This window comes from Haliotis rufescens, unplaced genomic scaffold (assembly GCF_023055435.1).
Source record: "Haliotis rufescens isolate VD_foot unplaced genomic scaffold, xgHalRufe1.0.p SCAF_8, whole genome shotgun sequence".
Taxonomy (NCBI): domain Eukaryota; kingdom Metazoa; phylum Mollusca; class Gastropoda; order Lepetellida; family Haliotidae; genus Haliotis; species Haliotis rufescens.
In genome coordinates this window covers 2,849,168-2,869,221 of record NW_025964372.1, presented here as the reverse complement: position 1 = coordinate 2,869,221, position 20,054 = coordinate 2,849,168, and the positions used below count along the sequence as shown (strand labels likewise).

Below are 20,054 nucleotides of genomic sequence, written 5' to 3'. Positions count from 1 at the left end.
CATGCAACTACAGAATCGCAATGGCCATGACCTTACAAGGCTATGACCCTGGGTTATCTCAATCTGATCTCTACAAATCAGTTCACTTATTCTCTCGCAAAGAGACACGCGCTTGTAGAAATGGCAACCGGGACACTCCTTACCCCCGGGCTTCCAGATAAATGTTACCCCGAGCCTTTCAACACCCCGCCCCCGCCAGTCAAGGAGCGGAAGCCGGGTCAACTCCCCTATGAGGACATAGTCAAGTATTTCAAAGAGGTAGGACTACTTGAGGACATGTATTCGTATAACACGTGAACGCAGATCGGACCTTTAAAGAGGTAGGTCCTCATGAGGAGATGTTTTGGTGTCACACGTGGACACAGTTCGGTAATTCTTTGAGGTAGGTCCTCATGAGGACATGTTTTGGTGTGACACGTGGACACAGTTCGGTAACTCAAAGAGGTAGACCTACTTGAGGACATGTTTTGGTGTAACATGATGACACAGTTCGGTAATTCAAGGAGGTAGGTCTACTTGAGGACATGTTTTGGTGTCACACGTGGACACAGTTCGGTAATTCATTGAGGTAGGTCCTCATGAGGACATGTTTTGGTGTGACACGTGGACACAGTTCGGTAACTCAAAGAGGTAGACCTACTTGAGGACATGTTTTGGTGTAACATGATGACACAGTTCGGTAATTCAAGGAGGTAGGTCTACTTGAGGACATGTTTTGGTGTCACACGTGGACACAGTTCGGTAATTCATTGAGGTAGGTCCTCATGAGGACATGTTTTGGTGTGACACGTGGACACAGTTCGGTAACTCAAAGAGGTAGACCTACTTCAGGACATGTTTTGGTACACCACTTGGACACAGTTCGGTAACTCAAAAAGGTAGGTCTACTTTAGGACATGTTTTGGCATAACATGAGGAAACACTCCAGCAGTTAAAAAACTAGGTGGTCGTATTTAGACATTTCAGAAAGGTGAACCTAAAACGTCAAGGCTAAGTCAGTTTCGATTATCTACCCAACAAACTCCATTTGGCGAAAAGGGGGAAAAAAAGTTGATAATTTGTTGAATGTATCACTGAAAAGACCAGATTACAAATAGTTCGGCACACCAAAACTGTAGGCCCACTTTGGCCTCATAGTTCGGCAGTTCAAGACGTCTGACCATATTGGAAACAGTTCGGCATATCAAAATTGTAGGTCGACATGAGGTCTTACGTCGGCATTTTAAGGAAGTATGACCCCAATGAGAACATTATGGGGACTAGCTCAGTATTTAAGGGGAAGGACCTCGACGAGTAAAAGACGAATGACACAAAGGAGGATATTTAAAGTACAAGTTCGACACAGATCGATATTTCAAAAAGGTAGGGTTGAAGAAATATTTCGGCATATCAAAGGCGTAAGACCATGTTAGAATACTGATAAGTTCACAGCTGTAGGCCAACATGAGGACATTGTACGTTTTTTTTTATAGACGTGGGCATACAAAGAGGACAAAACGGTTTTTATTCATTTACTCAACTTTTAAAATTGTAAATCACATTATACCATTGGGACGTTTGGATGAAGTTTGTATTTTACTAATTTGTTCTAACAAGGCAATGAAAACACTGTCCATTAAGTACATCAAACAAATAGTTATGGCGGTACATACAGTAAAATGAATAATGCACACTGTATTTCAATGTTTTTGTCGATTATATTCATTCCAAATTGCTGTTTTTTTTATTTCTATCTGTATACATGTACGTCAGTGTATTCATGCTTCCCAATGTGATGTAATATTAGTACATGAGTCAAACATGAGCAAAAAATGATGTTCAAGAAACACTATAACTAGCTATGAAGTTCATTGTCAGTATGAATAGTTGACCATTTGTTTGGCCTGTAGTTATCTACATCTCTTAAGAACGTCATTTTGGGTCAAATGATTGATTATTAAATAGATGCTTCCTGAAAACCTAAAATCAGCCTTTTCTAGGCTGTCATTCGTGTAACGTTGTTGAAAGTCCAAAACATGTGAGTGCTGTAATGAAAAGTCTACTTCTCATGTAACCTCCTTCATATTTTTTTAATGTGTTGCTACTGTTTAAATTATGCAGATCATATTGTCCAAAAATTGACCATATCACACCTTGTCTTTTCAACAAAATTTACATCTATTTGATTTCGTGTCCAGACTGAACTAACAGTTGAAATGTGCTATATTATGACAGGGCTATATCGTCGTCAGGGACTTCTTCACTCCAGAAGAGCTGCAGCCATGTCGGGATGCTGTGGAGAAGATGGTCGACGCTCTTGCCCAGAAACTGTACCAGGCCGGGAAAATACGAAGTAAGTTAACACCTCCCACCAGCTTCTTTTTTTTCAGAGTCAGGCTCAGCGCATAGTTTTTAACAGCTTGTCGTGATCAGTTTAATTGGGGAAGGAAATAATGCAGGTCAGAGATAAATAATTAAAGCGAAGCTGGAAGAGGACCAACAACCGCCATCTTCTTGCACAACTGAGGCAGGTAACTCTGACTTTATATCACACAGAGTAGCAATGATTAAAATGGTCATATTTTCGAATGTGTCCTCAGAAAAGAATATACGAAAGACACGGTGTTATGTATTTGTAAAGGCAAAGGAACTCCAAAAAAAGAAGGTCCCGTTAGACGTGGAACAGCTATCCTAGTCCCTGTGATCTTTTAGTAGCAGAAGCAGGTATATTGACGTGTCTTAAATTCAAATGTGGTCGTGGAAAAAGGCCCAGCTGTCTATGTTAATAGAGTTGCTATGACCTAGCTCTACTTATACGTTTTAATCTGGTTCCTGGAATAGCTAACACAACACCGCTGCCCCGAGGCTTTAACGGTGGTGGAAAAAGACAATTACTATCTTCGCCTTGGCATGGAGTGGCTTTGCCATGGCAATATCTCAAATAGAAACAACATTGGACATTGCTTGTGATAGGTATGCACTATGGTAAATGGAAGGACTAAGACGACAACTCTTGCAAATTTCGACATCTGGCTAGGTATCCTCTATCCTTATTTATGGCCGCGATCAGTAATTTGTGTATGCCTTTATTCAACATTAATCTGTTGGAAAAGAGGATATTTTTCAATATTATTCCTGTTCGTTCCATGTGTATGCGTGTACAACGCGAATAAAGTTTGGAGAAGACACATAGTTACCTCGGAATTAAATCCAAGTGGTATGTTTTGTTTGTTTCTCGTTTAACGCCATACTCCAGCAACTTGAAGGCGGTCTGTAAGTAATCGAGTCTGGGCAATCCAGTGATTTATAAATTATATCATGAGCATCGATCCACGCAATTGGGACATGCATCAACCAAGTCAGCGAGCCTGACCACCGTGTGTCGCCTCTTACGACAAGCACAGTCGCCTTTTACGGGAAGCATATATTGCTAAAGACCTATATATAATTCTAGCCCGGATTGTTACAAGATTCCGTAAACATGAAACAAATGCGACTTCAAGCAGAATTTTGCAAACTTGTGTCTTCACACGAAATATTGCGTTGTTGTCCTCTTCACTTCTCTCAAACGCCGACGCCATTGGTGTATGAGGCTTAAGTCAAAATCAAGTGACATATAGCAAGCAACAAATATTGGTCACGACAGAGTTTACGAGAAATTCAACATTGCAAAAACTGAGACACCCAAAAGAAAGCCCACAAAAGATATTTTGGATAGAAAGGATGTCTTCATGTCCGCTTCTACGGGAAAACATCCAGGAGTTCGTGTAGGTGATAGAAGATGGCTTGTTTGACGTCATGACCTTTTGGCTACATCAAGAATCATGTCACCATTAAAACAAGACCAAACAGATACTCTCTACCTCGTAAGACAGGGTGCATAACTCCATCGGCAAGATAAGTAAGCATCGGCCGAATAAATTATTGTGCCAACTCGGTTGGGTAGAAGTTAGTATCTATTAAGGGATAAATGTTATCACCAGCACACCACTCTCCAGGTTACACACAACCAAATGTTTTCCCATTGACCTTCATAGCAACTAAACATTCAACGGACATTACCAACACATCAACCCCAGTTCCGCCCCAAAATTTAATGTCACTTGTCTTGAAAACATTTGTAGTCACATTCCGCATGTCCAGCATTCATGATATTAAAGTGAGTGAGTATGGTTTTACGCCGCTTTTAGCAATATTACAGCAATATCACGGCGGGGGACATCAGAAATGGGCTTCACACATTGTACCTATGTCGGGAATCGAACCCGGGTCTTCGGCGTGACGAGCGAACGCTTTAACCACTAGGCTACCCGACAGGCTACCCCACATCATGATATTAAAAACATCATCACTTAATATAGAAAAACATGGCTTTAATTACTTGATGGATGTACATTTACAAAAACATTAATCTTACACAAAATCATCCAATAAGCTGTCAGATGATTCAAAACGAAAACTGCTTGTTGAACGACTGTGTCTGATTTAGTGTAATAGAACTTCCCGGTACATGGTATGTTCTTGTTTCAGGCCTATATGAAGACTATGGCGTATTTCAGAGACTTACAAAGCTGGAACAAGAGTTCCCTGGTTCCAACATTCTACTCTTTAAACACCAGAAACTACCACAGGTACAGTGAAACATGTAGTCTTCCTGTTATTCAGGACGGGGGGCAGTCGGGTAGCCGAGTGGTTAAAGCGTTGGCTCGTCACGCCGAAGAACCGAGTTCGATTCCCAATATGGGTACAATGTGTGAAGCCCTTTTCTGATGTCCCCCGCCGTGATATTGCTGGAATACAGCTAACAGTGGCGTAAAACCATACTCACTCGCTATTCCGGACGGTGCTTTTCTCAATGAAGACGCCCGAAATAATATGTTTTATTAATCCTGCCCTATAAAATATTTAGCTACTCCATGACATTACAGGCATCAAAAACATACTTTAAATTGTGTGAGTTGTTGTTGCTACCGGTAGGGGAGGACAGGCAGACATGCTTACCCTTTTCGTGAACACCTGGTGTCATCACTGGTTTTTTAGTGGTCCATTCATATAATTGTCACCGCTATTTTGCCTTTCACGCCCGGTGGGATCTGTGCCGTGGGATAGTGGATACTGGTTGTTCTCTGGCGTTGACGTTGTATATTTTCAGACGGAAATTTCATAGGATGCGTCAGTTTTAGACACCAACCTCCCATCCTAATGCTTCACAGATAATGTGACAATGCATTCGAAGCAAACTAGTGGTTTCATGTTTTCTGGAACCAGTGTGGCAGATGTCACAGTCCTACGAACTGTGACACTCTATGACATGACAATGTCCGTCTGGCACTGTACCCTATGATCATTAGGACAGTGGTACGTAGCGTGTAGAGACACACTGTCCGTCTGGCACTGTACCCTATGGTCATTAGGACAGTGGTACGTAGCTTGTAGGGACACACTGTCCGTCTGGCACTGCATCCTATGATCATTAGGGCAGTGGTACGTAGCGTGTAGAGACACGATGTCCGTCTGGCACTGTACCCTATGATCATTAGGACAGTGGTACGTAGCGTGTAGAGACACACTGTCCGTCTGGCACTGCATCCTATGATCATTAGGACAGTGGTACGTAGCGTGTAGAGACACAATGTCCGTCTGGCACTGCATCCTATGATCATTAGGACAGTGGTACGTAGCGTGTAGAGACACACTGTCCGTCTGGCACTGCATCCTATGATCATTGGGGCAGTGGTACGTAGCGTGTAGAGACACGATGTCCGTCTGGCACTGTACCCTATGATCATTAGGACAGCGGTACGTAGCGTGTAGGGACACAATGTCCGTCTGGCACTGCATCCTGAGATCATTAGGACAGTGGTACGTAGCGTGTAGAGACACAATGTCCGTCTGGCACTGCATCCTGAGATCATTAGGACACTGGTACGTAGCGTGTAGAGACACGATGTCCGTCTGGCAGTGCATCCTGAGATCATTAGGACACTGGTACGTAGCGTGTAGAGACACAATGTCCGTCTGGCACTGCATCCTGAGATCATTAGGACAGTGGTACGTAGTGTGAAGGGACACACTGTCCGTCTGGCACTGCATCTTATGATCATTAGGGCAGTGGTACGTAGCGTGTAGGGACACAGTGTCCGTCTGACACTGCATCCTATGATCATTAGGGTAGTGGTACGTAGCGTGTAGGGACACACTGTCCGTCTGACACTGCATCCTGAGATCATTAGGGTAGTGGTACGTAGCGTGTAGAGACACAATGTCCGTCTGGCACCGCATCCTATGATCATTAGGACAGTGGTACGTAGCGTGTAGAGACACGATGTCCGTCTGGCTCTGCATCCTGAGATCATTAGGACAGTGGTACGTAGCGTGTAGAGACAAACTGTCCGTCTGGCACTGCATCCTATGATCATTAGGACAGTGGTACGTAGCGTGTAGAGACATGATGTCTGTCTGGCACTGTACCCTATGATCATTAGGACAGTGGAACGTAGCGTGTAGAGACACGATGTTCGTCTGGCACTGCATCCTATGATCATTAGGACAGTGGTACGTAGCGTGTAGGGACACACTGTCCGTCTGGCACTGTATCATATGATCATTAGGGCAGTGGTACGTAGCGTGTAGGGACACACTGTCCGTCTGACACTGCATCCTGAGATCATTAGGACAGTGGTACGTAGCGTGTAGAGACACGATGTCCGTCTGACACTGCATCCTATGATCATTAGGACAGTGGTACGTAGCGTGTAGAGACACGATGTCCGTCTGGCACTGCATCCTATGATCATTAGGACAGTGGTACGTAGCGTGTAGGGACACACTGTCCGTCTGGCACTGCATCCTATGATCATTGGGGCAGTGGTACGTAGCGTGTAGAGACACGATGTCCGTCTGGCACTGTACCCTATGATCATTAGGACAGCGGTACGTAGCGTGTAGGGACACAATGTCCGTCTGGCACTGCATCCTGAGATCATTAGGACAGTGGTACGTAGCGTGTAGAGACACAATGTCCGTCTGGCACTGCATCCTGAGATCATTAGGACACTGGTACGTAGCGTGTAGAGACACGATGTCCGTCTGGCAGTGCATCCTGAGATCATTAGGACACTGGTACGTAGCGTGTAGAGACACAATGTCCGTCTGGCACTGCATCCTGAGATCATTAGGACAGTGGTACGTAGTGTGAAGGGACACACTGTCCGTCTGGCACTGCATCTTATGATCATTAGGGCAGTGGTACGTAGCGTGTAGGGACACAGTGTCCGTCTGACACTGCATCCTATGATCATTAGGGTAGTGGTACGTAGCGTGTAGGGACACACTGTCCGTCTGACACTGCATCCTGAGATCATTAGGGTAGTGGTACGTAGCGTGTAGAGACACAATGTCCGTCTGGCACCGCATCCTATGATCATTAGGACAGTGGTACGTAGCGTGTAGAGACACGATGTCCGTCTGGCTCTGCATCCTGAGATCATTAGGACAGTGGTACGTAGCGTGTAGAGACAAACTGTCCGTCTGGCACTGCATCCTATGATCATTAGGACAGTGGTACGTAGCGTGTAGAGACATGATGTCTGTCTGGCACTGTACCCTATGATCATTAGGACAGTGGAACGTAGCGTGTAGAGACACGATGTTCGTCTGGCACTGCATCCTATGATCATTAGGACAGTGGTACGTAGCGTGTAGGGACACACTGTCCGTCTGGCACTGTATCATATGATCATTAGGGCAGTGGTACGTAGCGTGTAGGGACACACTGTCCGTCTGACACTGCATCCTGAGATCATTAGGACAGTGGTACGTAGCGTGTAGAGACACGATGTCCGTCTGACACTGCATCCTATGATCATTAGGACAGTGGTACGTAGCGTGTAGAGACACGATGTCCGTCTGGCACTGCATCCTATGATCATTAGGACAGTGGTACGTAGCGTGTAGGGACACAATGTCCGTCTGGCACTGTATCATATGATCATTAGGGCAGTGGTACGTAGCGTGTAGGGACACACTGTCCGTCTGACACTGCATCCTGAGATCATTAGGACAGTGGTACGTAGCGTGTAGAGACACGATGTCCGTCTGACACTGCATCCTATGATCATTAGGACAGTGGTACGTAGCGTGTAGAGACACGATGTCCGTCTGGCACTGCATCCTATGATCATTAGGACAGTGGTACGTAGCGTGTAGAGACACGATGTCCGTCTGGCACTGCATCCTATGATCATTAGGACAGTGGTACGTAGCGTGTAGAGACACAATGTCTGTCTGGCACTGCATCCTGAGATTATTAGGACAGTGGTACGTAGTGTGAAGGGACACACTGTCCGTCTGGCACTGCATCTTATGATCATTAGGACAGTGGTACGTAGCGTGTAGAGACACAATGTCCGTCTGGCACTGCATCCTGTGATCATTAGGGCAGTGGTACGTAGCGTGTAGAGACACAATGTCCGTCTGGCACTGCATCCTATGATCATTAGGACGGTGGTACGTAGCGTGTAGAGACACAGTGTCCGTCTGGCACTGCATCCTGAGATCATTAGGACAGTGGAACGTAGCGTGTAGAGACATGATGTCCGTCTGGCACTGTACCCTATGTTCATTAGGGCAGTGGTACGTAGCGTGTAGAGACATGATGTCCGTCTGGCACTGCATCCTATGATCATTAGGACAGTGGTACGTAGCGTGTAGAGACACGATGTTCGTCTGGCACTGCATCCTATGATCATTAGGACAGTGGTACGTAGCGTGTAGGGACACAGTGTCCGTCTGACACTGCATCCTGAGATCATTAGGACAGTGGTACGTAGCGTGTAGAGACACGATGTCCGTCTGTCACTGCATCCTGAGATCATTAGGACAGTGATACGTAGCGTGTAGGGACACAGTGTCCGTCTGACACTCTTTCCTATGATAATTAGGACAGTGGTACGTAGCGTGTAGAGTCAAAATGTCCGTCTGGCACTCTTTCCTTTGATCATTAGGGCAGTGGTACGTAGCGTGTAGGGACACAGTGTCCGTCTGACACTGCATCCTGAGGTCATTAGGACAGTGGTACATAGCGTGTAGAGACACAATGTCCGTCTGGCACTGTATCCTGAGATCATTAGTGTAGTGGTACGTAGCGTGTAGAGACACGATGTCCGTCTGGGACTGCATCCTGAGATCATTAGGACAGTGGTACGTAGCGTGTAGGGACACAGTGTCCGTCTGACACTGCATCCTATGATCATGAGGACAGTGGTACGTAGCGTGTAGGGACACAGTGTCCGTCTGACACTGCATCCTGAGATCATTAGGACAGTGGTACGTAGCGTGTAGAGACACAATGTCCGTATGGCACTGCATCCTATGATCATTAGGACAGTGGTACGTAGCGTGTAGAGACAAAATGTCCCTATGGCACTGCATCCTATGATCATTAGTGTAGTGGTACGTAGCGTGTAGGGACACACTGTCCGTCTGGCACTGCATCCTATGATCATTAGTGTAGTGGTACGTAGCGTGTAGAGACACACTGTCCGTATGGCACTGCATCCTATGATCATTTGGACAGTGGTATGTAGCGTGTAGAGACACAATGTCCGTCTGGCACTGCATCCTATGATCATTAGGACAGTGGTACGTAGCGTGTAGAGACACACTGTCCGTCTGGCACTGCATCCTATGATCATTAGTGTAGTGGTACGTAGCGTGTAGAGACACACTGTCTGTATGGCACTGCATCCTATGATCATTTGGACAGTGGTACGTAGCGTGTAGAGACACGATGTCCGTCTGGCACTGCATCCTGAGATCATTAGGACAATGGTACGTAGCGTGTAGAGACACAATGTCCGTATGGCACTGCATCCTATGATCATTAGGTCAGAGGTACGTAGCGTGTGGAGACACACTGTCCGTCTGGCACTGCATCCTGTCATGCATTCATCCTCTTTACTCAAAGGCATTCATGGACGTTTGGAGCAACGAGCGCATGTTGAACTTGATTGAACAGTTGATTGGGCCGGACATTGCTGGACATCCCACTTGGAACCTCAGGACCAAAACCCCCGAAAGCAAGATCGGCGCCATCCCTTGGCATCAAGGTAAGTTTGGAAGGACGTTGTGTGCGTTTAGATGACATTGGGTTGACGCCAATTCCAACTTCATTTCAGTATAAACATGTAAGTTTCTAAGAATCAATAAGCGGATAAAGGATTGGGAAGTGAACGACCATTTCATATTCTGGATGAGGGTGTGGGGTGTGGGTTGATGGGACTTTATAGATATTGTCCCCAAAACTTCTTGTTAAATATATTAATGCTTCAGACTGTTGAAAACAAATGGAATTGCCTCTTTGTTTTAAGTAAAAAAAAGAAATATGAGGTTTTGCGGCTGTAGGTGACATATATCTAATTTCGATCCAAACTCCCAGCTCCCTCCCAGAATATCTAATGGTCGGCCCAAAACCGATTGATATACAGAAGACGTCAGAATAAAATGATTTCATAATTTGCTGTACAAAGCAAGTGAGTGTTAATTCTCCCAATTATTGATTCCTGGTTTAAGGTATTGCTGATATTCATTATTAACTCATGAAACCGATTCCAACGATTCCAGACAGTGGTTACTTCAGCAACGAGTCCTATGACCATCTCATCCCAACAGCGTGGATACCCTTCCTGGATGCAACCCCTGAAAACGGATGCATGCAGGTACACTGATAGGAGTGAGTGAGCGAGTTAAAATTTTACGTCACATCGGCAATATTTCAGCCATAGAGTGACGAGAACATTAATACAATTTAAACTTAGATGAATAAAAACCTGTCAACGACGGACAGTATTAATAACTAGACTATCACAGTTTTGAAGTAAAACTAGTTGCGAACATTTAAAAGAATAATCTATGATTCGACAATACATTATAAAAACGGGCTATAGATCACCAGCAACCAAAGTTAGGCCACCATACTAGGGACCGTGGGGACTTACGATACTTCTGCTACCTACACGGTCCCCTAGCAGGATTTACACCATCGCTTCAGCTGCTGGTGATTGTAGTAAATTTAGCCATCAATTAAAATTCACAAATATACGATTTAAAACTACGGTACGAATAACAAGCACACTGATAGGAACATGTATGATACATGGCGAGGTGTGGTGAAATGGGGTTTAACGTCGCGTCCAAGATTATTGCACTTACATAGCGACGTGTGTGTGTGTGTTGGGTTGCTTGTACTGGTCCGGATTGATGCCGATTTATAGTGCTAGCGCACTGAGATACCATGCCACAGTTTAACACGAATACCCCACTCAGACACAGTATACTGACTCCGAGCCGACCAGTCCTTGTTTTAGCCCTTTAATGTCGAGCGCCAGACAGGGTAACAACAAGTACCATCTTTTAACGTCTTTTGGTATGACGCGGCCGGGAATCGAACCCCGGACCTTCTGCTCTCCGGGCGGAAACTCTACCACTAGACCACGGAGGCGGTCAGTATGATACATGGAGCCAAACAGCAAAACTATCGTAAACGAAAATGCGCATGTCTCATTTCGTTACGCTTGAACAGTGACACCGCATTAATCCGGACACTATCATTAGCTGTGCAGGCGACGAGATGGTAACACGGGGAGACACGGGGAGAAATAGTCCCTAGCAATCTTGTGAGAAGAGGCTATTTAGTGGATCGGGTGGTCAGGCTCGGTTTCTTGCTTGATAGTAGGTCGCCGTGCCCCGACTGCTTGGCTCGTGCTCATAATATCACCCACTGGTTTGTCTAGAACTAGATTCCAATGCAGGACTGTATATTGTATGTGGTCACGAACAACGAATCTGTATGTATTTATGAATAGGAACTCTTGGGGGTTTCCTTAGGAATGTGAACGTATTCCGTCAGTTTTTAGGTTATTTCTGGAATACAGTCTCCTGAAAACAGCATGAACGTCAACATATGTCGTACGCTTATAAACGTCAGTTTCGCGGCCATGTTTTTTTGTTGTTGTTATTGTTTGTTGTTCAACGCCACCCTCCGAAATATTCCAGCCATATGACAGCGGTATGCAAATAATCGAGTCCAGACAATCTAGTGATGGAGGTCAGGAGCATCGATCCATGCAATTGGGATACGATGACCTGCATCAACCACGTCAGCGAGCCTGACCACCCGATCCAGTTAGTCGCCTCTTACGACAAGCATAGTCGCTTTTTGCGGCAAACATGGGTTGCTTAAGACCTATTCTACCCTGGATCTTCACGGGTCTCGCGGCCATGTGACGGCCCCTTGTCCAATTAGAAATGCGTATATCGCGTTTGACATTTCCAGAGTTTGAGAAAGAATATGTTGTCAATGGCTGCTTCAAACAAGCAATTTAGGGGATCTGAACTAAGGGGATCTGAACTATTTCTTTTTTCTTCGCAACACATTGTTCAAAGAATCGTAAGTTTGTCGGTAAAATGTTGTTGTTTATATTTCATTCTTGAACATGTTTGTACTTTCACATGTTCAGTCCTAAAGATTCCTTTTTGTTCATGCACGCAACATTCCAATTATCATTACATTCTTAATAGGTGAGGTGAAATGGGGTTAAACGTCGCGTTCAAGATTGTTGAACTTATAAAGTGACGTGCATATACGAAGGTGTGTGTGTGCGAGTTCTTGTGCGTGTGCGTGTGCATGCACGTGTGTGTGTGTGTGTCCACTTGTACTAGTCCGTACTATGTGCCAATTTTAAAGTGCTAGCCCACTGAGATACCATGCCGCAGGTTATTATGAATACCCCACTCAGACACAGTATACTGACTCCGAGACGACCAGTCCTTGTTGTAACGAATTGGGATAGCGCGGGACGGGAGCGAACCCCGACCTTCCGCTGCCCGGCCATGCTCTACCACTAGGTCACAGTCTTAATAGGAATGATAACTACAGCTTTTGTCGACACTTCTGATAACAGAGGCGTCATATCTTACAAGACACAAGCTGTAAACGACTGTCGCGTTTTCTTATTCATTCACAGATGGTGAAATATGGCCATGCGGATGGAAGGGTTGCTCGTCACACCTGTTGCCATGCCAACACGTGGTACATAACACTTGAAGAGGACACCATGGTGAAGGAACTGGGTACGTATAATGTCCTTACCGTTAATCAAATAATCACGAAGCATCATTTGTAAGTGAAATCACTAAAATCAGTTTTAAACTAACGACGCCTTAATGTAAGTGTTGCGAAAGGCGGCGTAAAACCATACTCACTCACTCACTTAATGTAAGTGTTTTCATTAACCTGTCATTAAATTCTGGTTTTCCCTTGAGTAGCTCCCACCATTTCCGGACGTAAACACATACGCGTTACTTCCGGTCATGAGCAATGTTATAAGGGGAGGTTACTCTAAAGACGTAATCTAAATGTGTCGTGCACACTAAAAAGAACATGCTTGCGTGTTCGATCCCAGCCACAACAACCTTGTATATTACATCAGCACGCACACCTTTTATAAATTAACACTATACTTACTGAGACATAACGGCAACGCGGTAAAATAAAGAAAGTAGATTTAAGCATTGTTGATATTTAAAAAAAGTTGTTACAAATATTATCAACCTCTTAACATCCATTTTATGTGAATCTGGTAACCCTGGTCTTCTTTACGTGAGTGAGTGAGTTGGGTTTAACGCCGGTTTTAACAGTATTACAGTAATATCACGGCGTGTCTGCATAATGTGGGAGGAAAGCCCGAAGTGATGCAGGTCTTAGACGTTTACCTCTTCGGTGAAACCCACGAGAACGGGTATGGTGCTGACAAACCTAGAAACATAATCGGGGCGAACCGGGATTCGAACCCACAGTCATAGGTTACTGGTGTGTCCAAGGGACGCAACTCTGCACAGCGAATCGCGGCATCTAAGACAACTGGGCCCCCTCTTCTTCACGAATGCACGTTACTCTTCATATCGACGGTTAAGTAGCCCAATCATACACTTAAACACGAAAGTATGAATACATTTTTATAATATTGTACAACAAATGGAAACGTGTTTCGCAACACGCATACATATTCATGGATTTCACTGCTTATGCATATGCATTTTGTGCCTATCTTATGGTTTGTTTGTTTTTTTAAAAATAGTGATATTCGTCATCCTCTCTGCAGTATGCTGACCGGTCAGTTCAGCAATGGAAGCATATAATGTCACCCACCCTATTATGACGACAGAACGTTCAATGTGACACGTGCATAAAAAGCACTACACTGTGACACAACACACATACTTTAGAAAGTAAGTTGAGAATGTTCTTTGTTATAGGTGTTGACCTCAAGAAAGATGTATATGTTGAGCCAGTGCCATACGGCGGTTTTATCCTCTTTCACAACCTTACTCCACACAGAAGGTAATGCCCTGAAAAGTTCATTTAAAATATTTAAAAAATATTAAACAGCATGTAGATAATTTGTACATAAGGCCTCTGTGTGTGTGTGTGTGTGTGTGTGTGTGTGTGTGTGTGTGTGTGTGTGTGTGTGTGTGTGTGTGTATGTACGAGGGGCGTTCAATATGTTTTGCAACTTCAATATGAGACAAAGAATATATTTTGCACTTTTATTTTTCACTATGATCTCCATTCACTTCAAAACACTTATTCCACTTGTCCTTCAAGCTTTTAATACCACTTTTAAAGAAATCAGGCCCTCTAACCACGCCTCTATGGCAGCCTTTATGTCCTCGTCATCCTGGAAGCGTCTTCCACGTAGGGCAGATTTCATTTGCCGGGACAGGAAATAGTCACTGGGGGCCAAGTCTGGTCTGTACAGTTAAATCACCCACCCTACAGCCCAGACTTAGCCCCCAGTGACCATTTCCTGGCAAAAAAGGAAGACGCTTCCAGGATGACGAGGACACTCATCAGAACTGAGCCTTCTAAACATTCAATCTGAATCGTTCTGAATGTACAAAGAGACACTTAATTTAATTAATTATCTTAGAATTTCAGTATATGTCCTCTCTGTTTTAGCGGTGTGAACCTGTCAAACGATATTAGATGGAGTATCGATCTTCGGTGGCAGTCACCATTCTATAATATGGGCTTCTACAATATCCAAGATGGCGTGAGGTTCCGTTCATCATCTGAAACGAACGTGAAGCCAGACTGGGACAAATTTTTGTCTGTTGACAGGAAAGAAGTCTGGCAGAAGAAGTACTTCAAAGAGGTTGGTATACATGAGATGATATCTGCTGTTGAGATATATTTCTCCTGGGGAGATAGATGGATTTTAGAACATTCTAGTTTCTATTTTATTTTCTAGATTACTTTTTAAATGCTATGCTCTCCATATTTGATAGGGATTATTTTTGTTCCCACGATTCACAAAACTTATACACATAATATATCAATTGTATTGTTAAATATTCTATTAAAAAAAAAGAAGTTTTTTGCTGTAATAAATCTGTCCTGCCGCGTCTGAATATTTGCTACTCCCACCCAGATCTGCACCCTGCTGTCTCCACTCAGGCTCACGCCCCAGGCTTCGATGCTCACTTCGGCGATAGATTACCCATAGTGATATGAAAGCAATGTGGCCCTTAACATATTTTAGTGGTATGACAATTTGAGGGTAACTTTAAGAAACATTCCTGCCGTCATGTGCGTTTGACACTTTAAGGAGTAACGAGCTGTAAAACACATTGATGTGCAAAATATGGAATACATTTATTTTAAAATACTGTTCATCCTGAGAATTCATTTTGTGTCAAACTACAGTTCAATTTCGTGTGTGAACCTGGGCCACTTTTATAGTACTAACCCACAGAGATACCAGTTTAACATGAATACTCCCACTCAGACACTGTATACTGTCCGACCAGCCCTTGTTTTAGACCCTGTTTGTGACGGGTGCCTACCTTTTCTCGAACACCTGGTATCATCACTATTTGATTGTAATTTATGATCATGTTCATTATATAGTCTGAATTGCACAATCAACGCTGCTTTTATCATTATTTATGTGAATATGGAAAGGATTTTGTCACTTTTATCTATGAAAAGATCATTCTTGTTTTCTGAGGATCTGGCATCCGCATCTGAAATCAACAAGTATATTCCTTTTGTTTCAGGTAAAAAAGACGGAAGAGTTTGACACAAGAATCACTGGTCCATGGATCGGACAGTGGCAGATCGTCAACGAAAACGCACATACAAAGGCATTCACATCTATGAGCAAAGCGTAGTCGTCCTTGAACTGATGATCTTGACTCAACTGTTTGTCACTTCAGCTTGACCTTCCTGACCACCAGCGCCCAATTCCACAGAGATCTTAACGCTACGACTGTCGTATTTGTTTTGTTTGTTTGTTTGTTGTTTAACGCAGCACTCAGCAATATTCCAGGTATATGGCGGGGGAATTCTACCCCGGAATCTTCACCGGCCTACGACTGTCGTAAGTCAGTGTTAAGGAATGGGAGTTACGATCGTCTTAGCGCTAAGACCGCTTTGTGAAACGGGCGCTGGTCCCTCTTAGGATGCTAATGATGCCTGTAATGTCAAAACTTTTGTCACTGGGTAACCTGAAATGTGATTGAACAACGTGCATGAATTATGATCAGGGAAAATTACAGAAGAAATTAAAGTAGCTGTAGTGTTTTGAAAGTCGGATGGTTTGCCTCTTGATTTTTTTCAAAATTGTTATGAAATACTGTCTTACATGGGAATGTTATTTATTTCTATTATGGATCAGTGTGTATAACCGAATGATTGGAAAGTTGGAATAATAGTATCTTTATTTAAAAAGGAAACAGGAAGGACCCAAATAGGTGGAAATCTTTACTCAATGTCATGGGAAAAGTATTTACGTCCTTAGTTGAACTGTGATTGCGATATTGGTAAGAATTACATGAATTGATAGCTGAATCTCAAGTTGGGCCTAGAAAGGAACATTCTACGATAGATATTGTCTTTGTCTTGCAATCACTTGCTCAGAAATATTTACGTATGCCTAAATATAGTTATTATGCAGCTTATATTAATTTCCGTAAAGCCTTTGATAAGGTTCATAAGATATGAGTTATTACATATTCATGGTAGAATGTAGAATGTTTTAGAAAAAATGTACAGAAATGATTGTGCTCGTGTCCGCTTAAGGAATTCGAAAACAGATATCTTTTCAACATCATGCGGTGTTAGACAAAGCTGTTTGCTTAGTCCTCTACTTTTCATATTTTTCATTAACCAGTTTGCTACTGATATGATGGTAAGTGAAACGAATGGCATCTTTGTAAATGATATCTTTGAGATCATCAAAATGCTGTTTTAGTGTCAGATTCAGATGTTGATCTACAAAAGAAGCTATCAGCATTAGAATATTTTTGCAAACAGTGGAATTGTGAGGTAAATTTAGAACATTCTGAAATACGTGTATTTAGAAATGGCCTGCTAAAAGTGAAAAGAAATATATTTTTATGGCAATGAAAATATTAATATAGTATCTTCTTAGAAATATCTTGGTCTAATATTTTCTTCACATTTAGTGTGGTGCAAAGCTTGTGAGACGTTAGCTGTACAGGCAAAGAAAACACGTTTTCCAAGATATAATCTTATCAGGAAATATCCAAATCTTTTATTATATGTAATTGTTGCAATGTTTTATACTAAGATAGCTCTTCTCGCATGCTATGACAGTGAGATCTGGGGATACACTGTTTGGGAAAGTGTTGAAAACAAAAGGGATTTTTTTTCAAAAGATTCATTTTACTTAGTAAACGCACATCAACCAATGTCGTGCTTGGGGAAGTGGGGCGATATGCATTGTGTGTTAAGTATTTTTTTATTTGTAGCATGATGTCAATTCATGGTATACCCTTGTTTAATGCGATTCAATTCAAAATTTCAAATTAATGTGAAGTTAATACAGAATTCATGATTAATGTATATTTTAAACTTCTATAACACACGCTATTGGCAATGTGTGTAAGATTGTACAACGGGGCTTCCAACACTGAAATAAAACTGACTGTCTGTCTCCAAATACACCCAACTTCATAAGAAGAATTGTTTAATCCGGAATTGTATATATCCAGATGATTTTACTCGGAATAGTTCCATCCTGAATAAAGGGGTTTGCCATGTGCTTCCGTGTTTATGTAGAGGATGTCGATCACATTTTCACACGGAAAGACTAATCCATCATTGAAATTATTTGTATTAAACAAACAAACAAACAAACAAACACTCTTGCCAAGTTATGTATTCCTATGTCAGGATCTTGGGCATTGGGTGGATTTTCAGCTCTCTCGGTGTATGTTTTCTACCTGTTAGCATGAACAAGGGATTTGTGGACTTTGGCCGAGTGTTAATGTTGAAGTTTGAATGTGTGATTTGGACCTAAAGCAATGATTGTGAAAGGACCTGCCGATTTGCTTGACAATTTGGGCAAGAGACCTTTTGAGACTGTAGGGTCAGTTAACAGGACGTTGTCACCAACTGAGAATGAAGGAACCTTAGCTTTTAAATCTGTATGTTCTTTGTTGATTTCCTGACTTATCTGCATGTTGTCCTCTAAACTTTGATTGATGAAAATGATAAAGTGAGTGAGTGAGTGAGTATGTTTAATGCCGCTTTTAGCAATATTCTAGCAATATCACGGCTGGGGACACCAGAAATGGGCTTCACACATTGTACCCATGTCGGGAATCGAACCCGGGAATCGAACGCTTTAACCACTAGGCTACCCGACTGCCCCAAAATGATAAAGGATACCATCACAGACATCATATTCCTGGGCACAACCTCTAAGACCTTTGACCTGAGATTCACTATAAGATTCTGGGATTTCAATTATAGGCTGAAGATCTGGGGAATTGTATTGTTTGACATCTAGTTGCTCAAAATCGAACTTAGATGATACTGTAGAAACTGATGGACTGGTAATTTGTGGTTCATTCACATACACAAAATCAACAGCTAGGGAGACAGAATCGTCAACAATTGGCACAAAGGATGCAGTGTGGGCTGTGTTGCTTGTGATGGAGTTCGATGTTGCAGGAAAGGGGGAAAGCCTATTTTTGCGCACATCAGTAGGAAGTTGTTTGGATGTTGTGATTGGGTAGACTGGCATGGTTTTGGTTTGGAGATAAAGGAAGGAGCGCATTGGATAGCTGCAACATTTGTGTGAACAGAGGGCAGAGGATGGGATTGTTTGTCATCAGTAACTGGAAGAGTTTTGGGTTCAGATATAAGTACGAGATATAGCATCAGCATTTGCCTTGATTTTCCTGGGCAGTGTATAACTTCAAAATCTTAGCCTTGAAGCAAAAGCAGCATCTACCTAGACGTCCTGCATCTTCTTGGAACTTATGGATCCAGGTCAAAGCTTTGTGATCTGTGTACAGCTGAAATTTCTGTGATGCCAAATATACTCTAAAGTGTCTAATTCCTTCTAAAACTGGCGGCCTTCTAAATGTGCGACACCCCATATTCTTTCAACCTGATGTAAAGATCTATCTCCATAGCATATTACATGTTCACATCCCTAAGAGTCCTTTTTGACCTAAGATGTACCCTATAGAAGTATTTGATGAATCAGTGGTGAGAATGAATGGTCGAGGGGAATCAGGATAAGCAGGAACTGGAGATGATGTTAGCTTTTGCTTAAGTGTTGTGAATGCCTGTTTAGCTTTGTCAGACCAAATGAAGGGGGTGTACATGTCCTTTTTTAGAAGATCATACAGTGGTGAGGCAATTCCTGAAAACGTTTGGGACAATATTTGCTGTAGTAACTTGCTGAGCCTAAAAAGTATCGAACAGCATGTACATTCTTTGGTTGGGGAATTTTATTGACTGCTACAGTTTTGGATTTTGATCTTTGTAAAAAATGAGACCTAAATACTGTACTTCTTTGACAGCAAACTTGCATTTACTAGCTTTAAGAGTAAGTCCTGCTTGTTTGATCTTTTCGAATACACATTTCAAAATACTGCCGCATGATCCACATAAATAAAAATTTACTTTCCATTCATTTCTTTAAGGCTTCAGATATTGTGCTTTGGTAATGCCTAGGGAGCATTTTTCAGGCCAA

At 42.9% G+C, this 20,054-nt stretch overlaps 1 protein-coding gene across 1 annotated transcript; it reads left to right on the top strand.

The window, feature by feature from the left end:
* The first annotated feature begins 59 nt into the window (after positions 1-59).
* Positions 60-18,460, top strand: LOC124144624. The gene is made up of 9 exons (XM_046514112.2): positions 60-258; positions 2,215-2,332; positions 4,510-4,610; positions 9,947-10,088; positions 10,603-10,697; positions 13,005-13,110; positions 14,296-14,380; positions 14,999-15,194; positions 16,099-18,460. The coding sequence occupies exons 1-9, from the start codon at positions 121-123 to the stop codon at positions 16,210-16,212; spliced, it is 1,095 nt and encodes a 364-aa protein (XP_046370068.2). The 5' UTR covers positions 60-120; the 3' UTR covers positions 16,213-18,460.
* Positions 18,461-20,054: the final 1,594 nt, after the last annotated feature.